General features: G+C 42.9%; 1 protein-coding gene across 6 annotated transcripts in view; it reads right to left on the reverse strand.

The window, feature by feature from the left end:
* Positions 1-18,202, reverse strand: part of ASAP1 (ArfGAP with SH3 domain, ankyrin repeat and PH domain 1) — a 147,061-nt gene that overhangs the window by 108,753 nt on the left and 20,106 nt on the right. For 2 of the 6 annotated variants that reach the window (XM_050709265.1, XM_035556289.2), the window contains exon 3: positions 8,077-8,206. Coding sequence is in view for 5 of the 6 variants with exons in the window: in XM_035556289.2 (XP_035412182.1) it covers positions 8,077-8,206 (130 nt within the window). In the remaining variant the exon portion in view is untranslated. Of the gene's footprint in view, positions 1-7,610; positions 7,890-8,076; positions 8,207-8,786; positions 8,849-11,992; positions 12,064-18,202 lie in introns of those variants that run through there. The other 4 variants (XM_035556294.2, XM_035556293.2, XM_035556292.2 and 1 more) reach the window with 4 other exon arrangements.

Consider the following 18,202-nt stretch of genomic DNA (forward strand, 5'->3'; position numbering starts at 1 on the left):
TCCAGGCAGCTGTTCACCAGTCTCACGATTCAAAAACAAGACAAACAAATCCAAAAACCAAAGACCCCCCACATTAATCAGATTTCCCAGCTTCCCCGTTTCCTCCCATTACACCCCTGAAGACAGCGATAACGGCCTACCCTTAGCCTTGTAAGGTTGGGGAGGCCAGCATGAGGATGACCTTCGCCACCCCAAGAACACAGTGCAAACCCACGTTCACCTTGTCATCCACCTGCATCCAAGGATTTTTTTTTCAAGCTTTTTTTTTTCTTGGAAAGCTGCCTCCTAGCCAGCCCCAGCCCAACCTGGTGCTTAGGGACACGGTTTAATGGGTGACATTGGTAGTAGGGTGATGGTTGGACCAGATGATCTTGAAAGTCTTTTCCAACCTTAATGATTCTATGAATTCTATTTTTTTCCCGGTGCCGGGCTTCGTGTTTTTCTTCACTGAACTCCCCCAGGTTCCTCCTGTCAGGCTCCTCCAAATGGTGACTGCCTTCCAGCATATCGCCAACTTGGCACCACCCAAATGTGCTTGCTGGAGACCACACTCCCGTTCATCATCCAGACCGATGAGAGTCACTAAGTCGTACTGGCCCCGGAACTGGTCCTGGAGGGATGCCACTCAGTCTGCCACCAAGTGGACTTTGCTTCACTGATCACCAGCCCCTGGGCTTGGCAATCCAGCCAACTCCCCACACGCCCTAATGCCATCTTACCTGGTCCATATCTCACCAATCTGGACAGGAAGACACGATAGCAGACTTGTCAAAGGCCTTGCAGGCCTTTGCAGAAAGGTATTTCCAGCATCAAATTATATTTTGAATTCTTAGGCGAGGGAAAAAAAAAAAAGATCCCTGGCACTTTGTAGAAATATTTCTAGCTTAACAAGCTAAGACTCCATTACCCTACTAATGAACACAAATTTGTGCACCAAAAAGACTTCTGTATTTCTCCTGATAACAAACGTAATAAGAAGGATAAAAATAAGTAAGGTCAAGATAGAGGTGGCGATTAAAAAGGGGACAAAAAAAAAAGCATACGACCTCTGGCTTAACCATAGGAATGACCTTCAGGCCTGTCCTTTCACCGGAGTGAAAGAGAGACTGTGTGTGTGTGGCCATGTGGTCCCAACAGGGTTTTGTTGCTTTTTCACAGAAGCCTTAAAGAAAAAGTTTCCCATATTTATCACAATTAAATCCACTGTTGTCCTCAAAAATCTCACTTGCCACACTGCTCGTACAAAACGTCAGCATTAGCCCACAGGTATTTAAAAACCCATACACACAATGCAGATCGATACTGTCACTTCGGAAATAGAATATAACTGTTTGCTACACTTTTGAGCAGGGACTCGACTTTCAGCTGTATTCCTTCAGGAAATAAAACCCCTGCTATCATCTCCGGAGTTTCTCTTTCACACCCACCAATAACGTTTAGGCCTCTTGGCCAGCATCCATCAAACCTGACAAAATTGTCCCCAAGATCAGTACCAGAGCACGTTATTAACTGGATTCTGAAAAGTTTCCCCTGAAATATAAAAATGTGCTGTTGGTTTAGGACACTTTTTCAGAACATTTTTATATCGCCTACCTCTGCACCTTACAATACTAATAATTAGTAGTTTGGGCTTGATTCTGCCTAACGATCTTGTTGCAAGGTATTTCATTCGAAGTCAGAAGTTACATTCTTACAGCTGTCTCCTGTAAATTTGTTTCATATTTGTTTTAAAGAATTATTGCCTAACACTTCCATTCACTATTTTAGAAGTCACAATAGTTAGCAAATGAAATCAGTCAATGCAGTTCTGTTTCAAATCATTCACTTTCAGTCTTTCAGTGATGCCATGGCTGGATTTAAAACATTCTTTTTTATTTAAAAAAAAAAAAAAAAAAAAGAGTACCTTTTTTTCCCTTTTCTTGTTTTTAGTAACAGAAGACCATTTCACTAGACCTCAGTCTGCATGTGAGAACCAACTTTAAGTCATGTAACTTTAAGCGGCTCTCTTCTTGGCGAGGGCTCGACGTAGAGCCCAAGTTCCCATGACTACATGCTACACACTCCGTTGGGATTTATCTGAGCAGCATACTGAGCAGAGGGCACCAAAGATCACCTTCACAGTTTCCTAACTGATGAGCAAACATGAAGATGCCTGTTGGGAGTTCAAAAAAAAAAAAAAAAAAAGAGGCAGTACTTCTCTAAAAAACATATGAGCTACCTACCACAAAGTTATAAGTACTTTCGAAAGTGTGCCTACAATGTATACAAAATCTCAGAAGGCAAAGCTAATTAATCTGCCATGACTGAGACTTTGACTTACGGAGATACCGAGAAAGTTTTCCTGTTTTTTTCCCCCCTTGGATCAGTCAAATTAGGTAAAAGGAGATTGCCTGCTTATTGTAATCAATTGTTTCAACTACTATCAAACGAAGGGTAAAAACCAATTTCACACTAGACGAAAAAGATCCGTAGCATCTAAACGTAAGAGCATCCTCAACTTCATTTCTGTGAAACGTGCTATTGTAAATATGGGATGTTGCTGTCAATATTATCTCTTTCTTCACATCTTCAGTATCATGACCAGGAGTCATTCCCCATGAGCAGTCACTGTGGCCTCTGTTCATATTTTAGAGCACTCAATTACCCATTTTTACTTCTTTGGTGCAATTTGCCATTCAGTGTAAGAACAGCAGTCATTATGCTAAACTTCACTTATTGGCCAAGAAATTTTTTTTGTGTGTCTGTTTCTTCTAGGACAGTCTGCCACCGAAAGCATACTTCTTCGAAAACTGAAGATTGCTTATGACCAGTTACACAAGAACCAGATCTTGAGTACAAAGCTCCCTGTGGTGCAAGACTGTTTCTAACTGCCATATATAAAACGTTATGAGGTTTGGAAAAGCTGGCTTTAGGTCTGTTGCTGCTGGAGTCTCTTGGATTCTTTTTAATTATTTTATAAAAAATAAAGAACCAAAATGTTATGACTTATCTGTTGCAGTTATATACAGATGACACTTCAATGGAAACTAGTGATAGAAACAAAAGAAAATAATCTTTCACTTCAGACATAAAATAGATCTTACCAGCACAGGCTAATGAACAAAATCTCTGCAGATTGCCAACTAAAACAGAAAGCTGACTTAGAAACAAAACGCTACTGCTCTCTTGTGTGGTTCCATCTGCCTCCCTTGATAGAGTATCTCTTTGCTTAAAAATGAGCTTACGTCAGAAAAGCATAAAATCACGGTAGATCAACTGACCATATAGCAGTTTTAGTGCTAACTAGAGCTACATGTTTCAAGAAAACCATGAGCAGGCAGAAACCCAGATCCCTTACCCTTGTCCTACAAGTCTTTCCATGCATTAGACTAAGGAAATCTCACAAAAACTGAAGCATGAAGGGAAAGTTACACATGGGAAACTACGAAGAAAGGCTATACACTAAAAACCAACCAAACAAAAAACCCCCCACACAAACAAGAATACGTTCCCAACTCTAACCTTACGTAAGTGTCCGTGATGATGAAGCACACTGAGAAATCTTCTCCCTTCGAGTTATGTTAGATTATACCAAACTGGCACTGTGAACAACAGCATTGATCATTTGGCTCCGGCTCAGCCTAATGCAATTACTTCACTGATGCAGCATGCATCTGTTACAAGACCAGTCCACACCAACAGATCTTCCAACCTTAGCAGATCAGCACAGTGGAAAACAAAATAAGCAACAGGCATTGGATTATTTTTTTTTTTAAACATATCTGCAGCCACATTTCGTATTCCACTCATCAGTTAAATATTTATTAACAAACGTATGACAAGACCTAGTTGTCAGAAAGCGTACTTTCAGTTTCCAACTACTCAATGAAGAGCAAAAAAAGAAAAATAACACTATTGAAGATGCTCAAGTAGTACAGGAGCACAGTAGTAAAACAAGCATCAGAAACAACTGTGGCTCTCCCTTGTTGCACCAGCAGCTTCCAAATGATCCAGATACTGCAACTTTTTATCTAGCCAACCTGCCTAAAGGCAACTTCAGCATTTAAGCTTAACCTATGTATTTCATGACAATCCTACAACACAACTGCTTTAGAACAGGCTGGTCATGATAACTGAGTTATTCTCCATGTGCAAAGACATCCTTTCAGCTGGAGCTGGGACACAGTGAAATGGTTATCAAGACAGTCTCGTGGAGATCCCACACGTGCAGCACTTATTCTCTGAACAGATGTCATCATTACCTAAAAATCCAAACTAGCTCACGCAGTAATATCAACTCAGGGATTAAAATCCACTCTTCAAAAATCTGAGTAACAAATCATGGAACGACTGCAAATATAAAAACACGTTTGGTAAGAACAAAGCAGAAGCTATTATTTTAAGACGCTGCATCAGTGATCTGTCTATACCATCTTAGGATTTCCACAATTGGATTGTTTTCTAAGTGATTAACCACCCATTTAGATAATCCACCTCTTTATGGGAACGGTATTATAAAAGCTTCTCCCACTTTCATGCAGAAATATGAAGTTAAAAAATGTCTTCATCATACAAATGTAATGCTGTACTACAGAAAACAACACAGAAAGGAGCAAAGATTTCAGTTTCTCTTGAATTAGACTACAATATATGGTTTTGTTCCTTCCCCTTGGGGTTTGAAAAGAACTCATTATTTTAGCATTAGAAAGAATGAACTTTAAAATCTGTGTTTACTGATGGCCAACAGATAACACTCACACTTAAAGAAAAGTTATGATTAAAATATTTCTTGTGGCTCTTTGGTAATTACTCAAGTAGTAGATTCCTAACCCCAGCTACAAAGCTGACAGGGTCTTTTTATTGTTGTTGCTCTGGTGCAACTGGATGACAAAAAGAGTTTTGTCTCTTTAGAAGAAAAAAAAAAAAAACTTGCAAACTTTCAAAAGTTTCAATAGTTTAAACAGTGTGAAACCTTTCTAGTCAATCTGCTACCTACTAGCGTGTACTTACTATTTTCTCCTTTGAGAATATTACAACAGATTTGAGTAAAGTTTAGTTTTACTATTTAAAAATAAGTCACACTGAACTCTTTTCAGAAAATCCTTCCTGGGCTCCTGATGTTTTGAGGTATGCCTTTGTATTTTGTCGGGCTTTCCAAAGACTTACCAAAAACCTAAGGAGTCTTAATTAGTGAAAATGCCTGCTCTGATACTTGACCTGAAACTTGTCCCAAAATTGCATCTAACTGGATCCAAAGTCTAATCTGAAAAGAATCATATCTGAAGAGAGTCGTAACTAGGAGAGAATATGCATCAATCTACCTAGAGAGCTGAATAAACTGTACTTCTATTGGAAGAAAGACAAGTGAAAAAAAAAAAAAAAAACAGCAGTTGATTCCATCATCTACTTTATTATTTCAGAAAACTTACTAATTGTGATTAAGGTACAGTAAATTCACAATCCTGTGGTGCCTTCATAGAACTAGATACAGACGCACGTACACATAAACATGCAAACAACTATTTCTTTTTTTGTCACATTCTCAATGAAAAGGTGGTTTAGATCTTATCACTGATCTGAGCTACAGCAAGAACTACCTCGGACTGAAAGGCCATGAAACAGATCCAACTTCTGTTAATCTGTTTAATTTCCCTAGTGTTTCAGTTCATAAAATAGTTTTAGTTCTGTCTTATTTAGAATAAAGAAAATAATTTGTTTATCCAAAAATGACCTTACAGTCTCTGGGGTAGGGGCAGCTTGTTTTGAATTATGTTCACTTTAAATGGAGCTAAGAGACTTCATACTGCAGAGCCCTAACAGCACAGAGCTTGACATTGTCTGCAAAAGCCTACTGAGGCTCCAACCCACACGCAACATTAGGTTAAAAATCAAACAGCTAAAAGGATGGGATCATCCTGTTTGTGTTAATATAGCGGGCTCAGAATTGAAGTTCAGGAGCTGCTTGAAGAGCTCTTCAGTCATCCACGATGCACGGACAATAGCAGCTGTAATAAGAACCACATAACAGCCACTTCAACCGTTCAATTTCAATCCACTGTTTCATATGAATCACAGCCTTGGGTAAGCAGATGTACAGAAACCAACGCAGCTTTAAAGTAGCACCAGGAGAACTGCGTATGCAAGCTACAACTACAGTAAAGCCATACAGTCAAAGACTGTAATGGAGCACATCACTCGCCACATTCTGCCCATCTGCATTTCTTCATGCAAATTAATACAGACGAATCTGGGAGAGTTGCAGGTCTTTTGCAGTACCTATCAGCAAAGTATATCTGTATCGTTTCCCGCTAAGTAAAGCTTTCCTATACTGACAGATAATCAAAAAACACAACCCAAGTCCAGAATCAATTTAAGCAGCAGACGTTACATAGAGCACACAAAATAGTTGCAAAAAAGAAATGTATGAAATAACGCAAGCACTAGAAGCACCCAGTATTCTCTTCTGCTCTGATTTATTACTATAAAATTCAACATTAAAACTTTGAAAATACACACAACCCACAGAAATGGTACAAAAAAAAAAACAACTGTATTTGTCTTCTATATTTAAACTGCCCTCATTTGGTTTTATTTGGAAGGGCATTACAACATTATTACACTCTGAGTGTATCTCCCAAATTATGAATGCATTTTACCATATTCTTACCCTGAAAGTCACCAGTGATGGGAGAATGCACATTTAACTCTATGAATGCTGTTGTCAGTACTAGCAAATACAGAGTGGCTGTACCTATTCCACATAGTTAAGACCAGGGGGCAGCAATACTGTCAAACACTAAACAGGTTGATTTCTCACAAGTCTACAAGCAACCATGGCCTAGTTACAGAAAAAAGCAGTTATAGGTATGGAAAAAAGTTGCTGAAGTTAGTCAAAGTTATGTAATTTTTTAAAAGTAAGACACATGATTTTAAACGCAATCTCTCAGCCATTCTATTACCTAGTCAGTTTCTGTAAACAACAGCACTAGGAAAATTTTGAACATAGCAACTTTTTCTACCAAGCCAATATGAAGACATCTTAGTCCTATGGAATCAGATTTCCCATTTCCAGGACCACCAGAAGAACGCCATGATCAATATCCTTTCCTCGCATGTCAAATACTTTGCTCCTACCAACACATTCAGCAAAACTAAAAAGAACCTGAAATCCATCTCCAAGACAGGCACTGGCTCCTCAAGTATCGACAGATACTTGTCAAACTGAAAGCATAATCCAAAGCGAGAACATACTGTGGTTTATGAAGCAACAGCAAAAAACTGTCTTCTTCCAGTGTCATTATGCTAGAACCTTCAACCGAGTGCAGGGTAAGAGATGAGCTACACTTTAAAAAAAAAAAAAGTCCTTTGGAAGACTTTTCCTCATAGCTGCTGACCTAGTCCCTAAGAAATCTCATTGAAGCCTCAAATAGGAAGCAATAGCCTGATACCCCATAGAAAACAGCTCTGTAACTTTGCCTTTAACACATACGCTCCTTGACAGTGAAGCATGATGGACATTTAAACGACACTAATAATAAGCAAAAAAAACCAACACTGAGGCTTCAAGTTTGAGATGATGAGACAATCTGACCGCTTCTACTGCATTATTTTGCTCTCCTTCTACCACTTACTTCATTTTCCTCTCTCCAAATGTATCCCTCCATCCTCCACCTCAGTTCTCAAAGTCTCCCTCCAGGTTTCTGCAGTCGGATTTCTGCGTTGCCTTGATCTAACGACTAGGGGAAACCTCTCATCCTCCCAAACCGAATTCATCCTTTCTCCACACTTTTTCCCTGCTGCAACAGCCGCCAGCACCAAGAGCACGAAGAAGTACGATGCTGGCACCTAAGTTCCAGCAGCCGCTCCGTGCGTTGATCTTTGGGATGTCAGGGCAGGAAAGCTTTCTGCAACTGGCTCAACACAAGCGCAAAGTCCCACGATTAAAAGAGCAGAAGAGATTACACGCACACCAATGCCACCAGCTCCCGTGGATTTGGGCTGCAACCGCTGCCCCGTTCTGATGCTCCTTAGGAAAGCTAAAATATGAAAAAAGAAAAAAAAAAAAAAAGGGGGGGGAGAGCAGCGAGGCTCGGTTACCTCTTCCAGCAGCGTGACCGTGTTCCTGCAGTTCTGCAAGCGGGTGGTGAAGCTGGAGGTGGTCGGGGAGTTGTAATCCTCGGTGGTCTCGGCGATGAACTCCGACACGGTGATCTGGTCCGGCATGATCCTGGGGAGGCACACCGATCCGGCGGGGGGGGGGGGGGGGGGGGGGAGCCAAGTTTTGGGGGGAAAATGAGGGTAAACGGGAAAAAAAAAAAAAAAAAAAAAGCAGAGGGAAGATGTTAAGAGGCGGCAGAGCCCCGCAGCATCAAGGCGGCTGAGTCGCAGGGAGAGGCTGAGCCTCCTCGCCCCCCACACCCTCCTCCTCCTCTTCTTCCTCCTCCTCCTCCTCTTCCTCCTCCCGGGCAGGAGGCGAAGGGGGGCGAGGCCCCGCCGGTGGGGAGCAGCTCCCCTCGGCTGCCTGCGGGGCCGGGGCCGCCTCTGAGGAGCGGGAGGAGGAGGACGAGGAGGAGGAGAAGGGAGGAGGAGGAGGGAGGGGAGGAAGGCGGGAGGGCAGCAACACCCGCCGCGCTCAGCCCCTTTTCCCCCCTCCCTCCGCCCCTCGCTTGTCCCCGAGCTGAGCTTGGGGCTCGGGCGGGAGGAGGAGGAGGAGGAGGAGGAAGAGGAGGAGAAGGGACAGGGACAGGGGTATGGCGGCGGGAGCTGGCGACAAGGAGGGGGGGGGCTCCGCCGCCGCTGACAGTCACCGGGGAGCCGCACGCGCTGCCCTGCGCCCGCCCGCACCCGTTACGTGGGCCAACGAGGAAGTGCTCGGCGCAGGCGCGCCCGCCCGCCTCGCCCCCTGCCGGGGGGGGGGGGAGGTGGGTTTAAAATTAAAATGTTTTTAAGTTTAAAATCGAAATGTTATTAACATCGACGTTAAACGAAAAGGCGGCGTGGGGGGAGCACGCGCGAGAGCGGTGGGTTTCTGAGTGAAAGTAAATAGGTAAATAAATACTGACTATTAAAATATGAACTATATAACTAATGGAGGGGAATTAATGGGAAATAAATGCTAACTGTATAAAGATAAATATTAACCCTATAACTAATACATGGAAATTAATGGCTTAATATGATCGATCGTTAATGATTTTTAATTAATAAGATCAATAATGAATGACTTAATTAATAATAATAATAACTGCTGGCAGACTGCTGAGGGCTGACCGGCTGTGACATCCTGCTTCCCTGGCCGGTACCAGGCTTGGTTTCTGTATCCCGGCGCCAGCAGAGATAAATCCCAGGGGTGACAGCACGTTTTGTTTAGTTTTATATTCCCCTAAGTCCATCGCAGGCAGTTAAAGCCCCGGTCGGCACTCACAAGCCCTTGTACTCCGGGCGCTTTATGATACAAAGCATGAAGATACCAACTATTGTCCAGCAACTGCACTACTGATAAAGTCATCACCATAAGCAACCTGTGCTGATTTTTCCCCTCCTTACACCCAGGTACTTTTTAAGGGCCCTGCTCTGTCTCAGCAGCACTCCGGAAGCCTCCAGCACCGAGCTGCTCTCCCAGTCCCACTTCTGACTTGTACGGGGCTACTCAATGGCTGGGGCTCAGTGGCCCTGACCCCGGCGGCAGCAGCACCAGCACCAGCCTGAAACCCCCATCCCAGCCCCAGTGTCTTCCCTTTGTGCTGCTCATTGAGTCCGCACCCTTTCAAAAGCACTATTTCTTCATAAGGCAAAGTGTTAAAGTGTCCTTTTTTTCGTTAACTGCATCATGGAACTCTGGGAATTGATGGACAGTGATAAGGAGGTTTTATTTTTCCTTTTTTTTTTTTTTTTTTTTAAGCTTAGATTCAGGGGCACATATGTGCCTTTATAAAGAAGGCTGGGTCTCAGGAGACTTGAGTAATTATGGTCATCTGCCGTTTCAGCCTGATTTATTTAATCAGAGTATGTGTTTTCCTTCTCTTTGTATTTGGGATGCTCTCCACAAAAGCCAGGAAATTCAGGACTGGTAAATGCCCTGACATGTGAATAATTGAAAATGAACAATATGATATGTATACATCCAATTCAAGGATTTTAGCATTCTGTACGTCAGCACCTGCTCCCGTGCTACAGCACACTTAGGCTGGTACATGGTTTTCAATGTAATTCTAACAAAACACTCAGAAACAGCTTAAAATACCAACAAGAGTCTGCAACGCCTGAGTAAGCATTAAAAGGAGATACCTGCTTGGTTTATACCCATAAAAAATGGTGTCACCAGCAGGATTCGCAAGCAGCTCTGCCAGCAAAAATATGATCAATGCTCCAGAGACATGGTCCTGGCTGTGGTTTCTGTGCCATGGCAGAAGCCCTTCATGGCCATGGGGTTGCTTTGGGGGCTTACGATGGCACCAGTGGCCGTGGGATGTCACGGGGCTGTGAGAGGTAGGGTGGGCAAGGGGAGGAGGACACCAAGAAAAGAAGCGCGTGGGAGTTGCACTGGAAAAAAAAATGGAGCAGGCGGAAAAAAAGAAGAAAAAAAAAGATTGAGAAAGCGAACGGAGTAGGTAGGAAGAAAATCAATTGAGGATCGTGTTCGTAAAAGCAGTGGAGGAGGAAGAGAGAGCAAGGAGATAAAAATGGTTGACAAGATGAAGAGCAATCTGGAAAAGAGAGTGGAGAAGAGTGGTTGGGGGGTTTGGGCCAGGAAAGAGTTGTTAGAAGAAGTGAAAAGAGCTATTCCAGCACGCCCAGCATGTCTGGATACTGGATAGGCGATGGATATGTCCCCAGGGCCAAACAGGGCCTCTGTGGTCACCCTGGGTGACCCATGGCACCATGCGGGCCATGGCCTGTCACTCAGCTCTCCCTGCCTCAGGCCCAGTGCCCGGGGCTGCTGCAGCCAGGGACCTGGGCCTCCTCTGGCAGATTTCATATGAGGGTAAATCCATGACAGCATTTATCCGGGTTTGGTGAGCTGAGTGCTGCCACTGCTATGTGTTGCTTTGTTCCTTTTCAGGCTGGTATATTAGGCTTATGCATTCGTCTTTGGATGGTGAAATAACCTCCTCTGCTCTCCTAGGTGGACTTTTCCCCATGGAGTGTGTACAGATTTCAGTAGGGATGGGTTCTTTAATATTACTGAGAGAAAATTTAAACCTTGGAGCTGAAGAGCATTGAAGAGGAAAGGAGACAGGCCGGGGGAACTGGAGCAGCAAAGAGTGGCAGGAGTGAGGCATAGCTGGGCAGCAGTCACTGAGCTTATGTTTCCTCATCAGGCAAAAAATGATCTTCTAACATAAAATATTAAATATATAAAAAGCAGAGAGAATACAGAAGAATACCAGGAAATAAGGAGAAAAGCACAAGTCCTAGAAATGAAAAAGTTGTCACCAATGATAATTGCCTGTTAGTCTGTTTTTTCAACAGTTCTTAAATCGTTCACTTTATTCTTTGTAAAGAATGTGGTGCTCAGTTCTGCTGCTTTGAAGCAGCATTTGATATTTCCTTATATAAATGCTTGTACAGAAAATAACCCTATGGGCATGACCTCTTTAGACTTAGCTTATCTCCCCACTTAAACTCACTGGAGGCAGGATTAACTAATTAGTAGCATGTTAATAAAAAATAAGTGACGCAATTTGCCTATCAAAATGTGCTTATATTTAACCTAGTCAAATTATGTAACTGTTTCAGATATCTTTCAGTGGATTTCAGATTTAACCATGTTTCCTGTTTTGAATGTGATCGGCATCTGAGATTCATTTCTAAATGTGTAAGATGCACCTCTCTATAAATTGTCACTAACTGAAATCACTGTTTCATTTCACAAATGCCAAAGAATAATCAGCAGAGTATGAAAGTTATATTTCACGGCGTCTGCTCTAACGATGTCTGCGTCTGGGCTCCGGGGGCAGGCTCTGCTGCAGCCTTGTATTGTGCAAGGCTTGCCAGCAGCAGCCACACTTACCTCACTCCTCTCAGTTCCCTGAAGGGAAAGGCATCGCCATGTCCATCCTCGGACATGCTAGCATGGGTGAGAAGGGTGCAAGCAGCCCTGGAAACACAGCTCTTTGCTGATGATACATCGCAGTGAAGGAAGTTGTGCTGTTCTGCTATCCCACCCAGTGATTCAGTCTGCAAATCCGTTTGATTCCTTTGGCCTTTCTTACAATGATTGCTAACAGGAGAGTTAATTATAGCTGTAAGTGCACCTTAGCATGTTGATAATATTTCTGCAGGATTTGTGATACCACACAAATACTGCTTAGGGAGAGGCTGAACAACATAGCAACACCAGCAGAAATTACTAATGCAGGTATTTTGCAATCAGCTGACTAGCAACTGTGGCATTTTTCATTTTATAGTACTCCAGTCATCGTGTATTTAGATTGAGATCAACAGCTCATTCACAAGAGCCAAGCAATAGTCATCAGGTGACGATGACTGTCATCATTGCAAACTTTCAAACATCACGGATATGGCCAGGGGTGAGCAGCTACACTGCGCTTGCACAGCTCCTCGTGGTGTCAGCCCCATTAACTACACAAACCACACAGTGGTGTGAGAGAGAACAGGGAGATTATCTTTCTACTAGAGGTATGGAGACAGATAGAGGAGGTTGTGGCTCCCCTGAAAGAAAGCAGGATGTATTTTTGGTTGGGTAGCCATGCGAAGTCAGCTCTTCAGCACCGCCGTGCTGCAGCGCGTGGCGGGGCTCCTCTGGGTGTGATCATGCAGAGAGCAGCCCCAGGACCACCCCAAGGCCACTGCTGCCTGCTGCATGAAAAACAAGCTGGCAAACACACCTCAGGTGTGGCAGCCTCTGCGTTTTGGGAAAGGAGCTTGACCCGGGTCCCTGGCTGGGTGCCAAAACCGCTGCCGAGCATGCTCAGACAAGCTGCCACCTGCATCATGTGCAACCTGCCAGCGTGACTGTGAGAAGAAGGAAAATGCTGTGTGGATGGCTCTCCTTCTCCAGTATGAACATAGTCTCATTCCAGGACCTCACATGTCAACTCTGCCTTTTTTTTTTTTTTTTTTTTCCCCACAAAGAGATGATGCTACTTTGTGCCTATGTTCATTTCTTTACTTGTGAGTTTCCCATCTTGGCTATTACTGCTAACAAAATTAATGTAGATCAGGCATTAATGTTAAATGAAAACATCAGATCATTGCAATGCGTATGTCTTTGTTAGTAAACTACCATAGTTGTTCTTGTTATGCTCGTTAGCATCTTCATGAGCACAGAGTATCAGAATAGCAACAGAAGTAGTAGAGTGCTAAAACCAATCAGGAAAATATCCTTAGGCTATATTACTATACTACACTGATATTCTGGACAAATCTGTGGTTTGGTGTTATATTCACGCATTTCAGCTAAACACAGCAGTCAATATTACTTCCTGTCTTCTTAGCTACCCTGTCTCCCTGTATGGAAGCACTGTGAGGACCAAGGCCGCCATGGTGTTTCAACCCCCAAGTGAATCATATCATAGAATCACAGAATAGTTTGGGTTGGAAGGGACCTTAAAGATCACCCAGTTCCAACCCCCTTGCCATGGACAGGGACACCTCCCACCAAACAAAGGCTGCCCAAAGCCCCGTCCAGCCTGAACACCTCCAGGGATGGGGCAGCCACAGCTTCTCTGGGCAGCCTGTGCCAGTGCCTCACCACCCTTACAGTGAAGAATTACCTCCTAACCTCCAATCTGAATCTCCCCTCTTTTAGTTTAAAACTATTCCCCCTTGTCCCATCATTATCTGGCTAAGCAAAAAGTTGCTCTCCATCTCTTTTATAAGCCCCTTTAAGTACTGAAAAGCTGCAATGAGGTCACCCTGGAGCCTTCTCTTCTGCAGGCTGAACATCCCCAGCTCTCTCAGCCTTCCTCCGTAGGAGACACGCTCCAGCCCTCTGATCATCTTCATGGCCTTTCTCTGGACTAGTTCTAACAGCCCCACATCCTTCTTGTGCTGGGGGCCCCAGACCTGGATGCAGCACTCCAAGTGGGCCCTCACAAGGGCAGAGCAGGACAGGCCCCTGAGGGACACTATTTGTCACTGACCTCCACCTGGACACAGAGCCATTGACCACCACTCTCTGGGTGAGGCCTTCAGGCCAATTCTTATCCACTTGCATTCGGTCAGTTGGATTGAGCCCCCCTGAGAGAACACGTACGCCAATTGCTGTTGTTACATTTATGTAAGTTTATTCTCAGATAACCTCTGACAAAATTAATGGGAAATGCTCATTTAAATTTATGGCCATAAGTATTAGAGCATCCACAAGTATTTCTGACTCAACTCATCTTGATTTGCGTGTTGGGTTTAGGGTATAAAAGGAGCTTCAGATCAACAAGAATTTTAGCAGGGTGGGTTTGGCAGCTCGTTTTGGAATATCTCCTGCACTAAAACTCAGGAAACCTTTTTTGTTAATGGAACTCCCATAGCTTTGTTATAAAAAATAAACCCACCCCATTTACGTAAGGGCATGTAACACCACCCCTTGGTACTTCAGCTGGAAACATTCAGTCAGGAGGAGGTTCACCTCCAGGACCAGCATCCTCTCAGAGAATGGTCCCGTTGGCTAACTGAACCTTGTATGAAGGGTAGCAACCACATTTTTTAACCTGCAGCATGTTTGCACTTTTAATATCACATAAGTGCATGATGTACTCACAGGAAAAGGCAAAGTCTATTTTAGACAGCAAAGCCTACATCACACATTGTGACTGGTGCTAATTTGCTTGAAGGGAACTTGCATCGTAAACTGCAAGTGGTTTTACTTGAGAAAGAAGGCTGTTGGATTTGACATTTGCAAACAAATCTTTAAAGTGATTATCTTATTGGGACAGAATAGTCAGGTAACTTTCCGGTCAAGGAAGACCATTCACATCTAGATAATTTCTGTGCATGCAGAAAAGCAGACTCCAGATCCAGCAAACATACTGATTGCATTTCTGTATTTAAGCTACAGCGTCTTGTAATATGGCTCATGAAACACATGAGCTGCATCAACAATTTCTGTTGTTGCTGTGACTGCTTTGAATACAAGAATCAGCTGATTTCAATTTTAATACTGGCATTTCCAAGCATTTGTCTTCATTTGATATTTAAAAATAGGTAAGAAAACATAAGCAACTGTCTTAGAAACTACAGTATTCATTTAAAAGTATGTTAGCATGAGCAATGGTGGCTTAAACAAAAGGTTCTTTCTGCATTCTTTCAATATTAATATGATAGCAAAAAGAAAACCCATTGTGTTCTCATTATAAGTGACATTTTGGTTACATTTGTGTTTTTAACACTATATGTACCAAATGAAAAATCCAAACATACAACTGAATGATATATTTTGCATCTTATTTACTTGAATATCCTGTGCAAGGTGCTTAACTGAACGAGAGGTAAGCCCAAAAAGCTATCTCAAAGGCCAGCTGAAAATAACAGCACTGAAAACGGAGCAGAGCATTGAGTTATGCAAGATTAAACCGACTAATTTGCTGATTCAGTTTTGCCTTTGTTGTTCTGGGTTTGTCATGCAAGATCAAGAGCCATGCAGACAAACACGTAACAGCATTCCGGGCTCCCAGTCACAACAAGAAGCACAGCTCTGGAACCTCTGCAGCCTCCAAAGGGAAAAAATAGCAAAATGTCAGCCAGCAGCAAGGGGAAGCAGGCTGATGATGGAAGGGATGCTCACTTTTTGTTGCAGGTGTGCTGAATTTGGTATTTTTGTTGCATGCAGGGTTTTTTGTTGTTAGAGATGCTCATTTACAAAACCTTACTCTAGTTCATCAGAAGCATGGTACCACGTGTGTCAGATTCAAACACAGCCCTTAAAACATCTACAGAATATAAAAACCCAGCAATATATTCTTATATAAGGACCGTGTTTTGGAGAGTTCATGGAGCTCAAACTCTTGGGGATGTCAGAGGAGCCTCTGGCATACGTAACCCTTGTCTGTGGTGCAAGTGATAGCCTGCTCCTTGCTGATGGAGACAGCCACTCTTGGGCTGCTGGCCCCACAAGAGCTCCTGGCCCAGCAGGACCTGCCAACATGTGCCAGTGAGGGTGAGAACCTGCAGGGGAAGCCTGTGCATGGTTATCCTGACCCTGACCAAATGCTTGGACGGTTTTTGGGAAGGGCATGGCAGACACGTTTGCAGGCAACAGGAGGAGTTAAATGTTGGTTAGCGTGAGAGTAGGGGTTGTAAAGCACAAGACGAAGCCAGTGTAGCATGAAGGGGGACTCTGTGATTAAAGTGAGAGAAATAAGAGTCTGTTCAAAGCAAGAATCAGTAGTAGCTGAATACATTTTTTAAATATGGGAACTAGCAATGACTAAGATCGGAGACTGTTGCTGCAAAAAATGAACATGTTGCAGGGCAGCTGGCATAGCAGGTTCTCCAAAAGAAAAAGAGAATGAAATAAAGCCTCAACCCGCACTGCAAACATTTCAATATTTTCTGTTTCCCTCTGGAAATAATATAGCTGTGTCATTATCCAGCCACATTTCTACCTAAGCTGCTAGATGTATACTGATGGCAGCATGCATTTTGCCTGCAGTGAAACTGGAGGTTCAGGCCAAAATGAACCTGGGAAGCAGTTTGAGGACTACATAAAGGCTCTGTAGACCTGGTGGTATCTTGTCCTTGAGCTGCCACTCACAGCTGTGACATGGCATTTGATCACTTTGTGCATCATTTCTCTATCTGTGGAATGCAGACAATTGCATGTATTTTTCTGGGTGAAAGCACACTGGGCTCTCCAGCTGAGTAGTGCTATAGCAGGACTGAGTATTTTTATTGTAGATTTTATTGCATGAGTTTTAAAAAACAGCTGAAGGATGAGAAGAGCTCTCAGGCCAAACAATTTCATCGACATTTTATTGGACAGACAAAAAGGATTGGCAGGCAAATAAAAGGACTGCTTCTACTAGTTGTTCATGATGTGAAAACATAAAGGAAAGAGAGATTTTTTTTGGGGGGGGAGGGGGGCTGAGCTTCTGCTGTGCTAATCAGGTGCATAGAAGTCATTTGCAAACGGGCACATGTATGGACCTACTGAGCTGAAGTTCAAAGGCTGGCGTATAGTGTTGACTGAACATAGTTTGTTTAATGGTCAAAGGATTGTCATCAAGCAAAAATGACTCGATTTTAAAATTAGGGTCTGAACACTTGTCTATTAAAGCATGCATTTGAATGTCATCTTTGTGGGGTTCTCTTAAAATCCAGAACAGCAGACAAGTGTCTGGAAACTTTTGGAAGCTGGTCTTGCCACATGGACTTAGTCCCATTGAGTCAATATTTACATGATGCTAAATGAAATAAAGAACTTCAAAATTTCAGTCTGGAATTCTATCATAGCATCCCCTCTCTCTGTCTACTTATTTGCTTCTACTTTCACCCGTTTTAGGTCACTAAAAAAGAGCTTGCTGCTTCCTGAGTTAACTGGTTTTCCATTGACTTCAGTGGAGCATGGTCATCAGCCCATCCATCCTGTCCCTAATGAGTTTTTTAATGCATTACCAATACCATAAAATTCAAAAAGGGAGCAGGAAAGGTTTCAAAATTCTTCTTTTCCTACAAGTTTTTTGGGAAGATAAATGTGAGTGGAGGGAAAAAATATTTATTGTCCCCAAGGACAGAAAAACTTTGCCCTCATCTTGCTCTTTATCAAGAGAAGAAGCATAGGAAGAAGATCCTGTGAATGTCTCAGTCATGAGAAAAGTCTCACTAATGGTTTGCAGCTTCTCGGGAGCTGCAGTCAAGAAACAAATCCTCAGGAAATCAGATTTCATTTCAATGATTTTACCACTGCTTATTTGCTTGTTTGTGGTTGTACTTTGTTTTATTCCTACAAGAAAATGTAGAAGCAGTATGACTCAAAAAAGTAAGTCCTGTTTCAAAATCAAGTGGAAATATCCAGCTTAATAGCTTCATACTTTTCAAAAGATGATTGTTTGACTTCTGGACTCTTGCTTATTTAGGCATCATGGGCTTAAAAAGGGAAAAAAAAAATATGCATATGCTTTGTGTGACAAAGCAAATACACCAAAGGAAGATTTATTCAGTTTTCAGAAGATCAGCAGCGGTGATTCACCCCTCTTGGCTGGGCTGGAGTGCAGTATGGCCAACCCTTCCCCCAGGGACAAAGAGAAGATGAAAGACCCACACT

Source organism: Cygnus atratus, chromosome 2 (genome assembly GCF_013377495.2).
Source record: "Cygnus atratus isolate AKBS03 ecotype Queensland, Australia chromosome 2, CAtr_DNAZoo_HiC_assembly, whole genome shotgun sequence".
In the NCBI taxonomy this organism is placed as follows: Eukaryota; Metazoa; Chordata; class Aves; order Anseriformes; family Anatidae; genus Cygnus; species Cygnus atratus.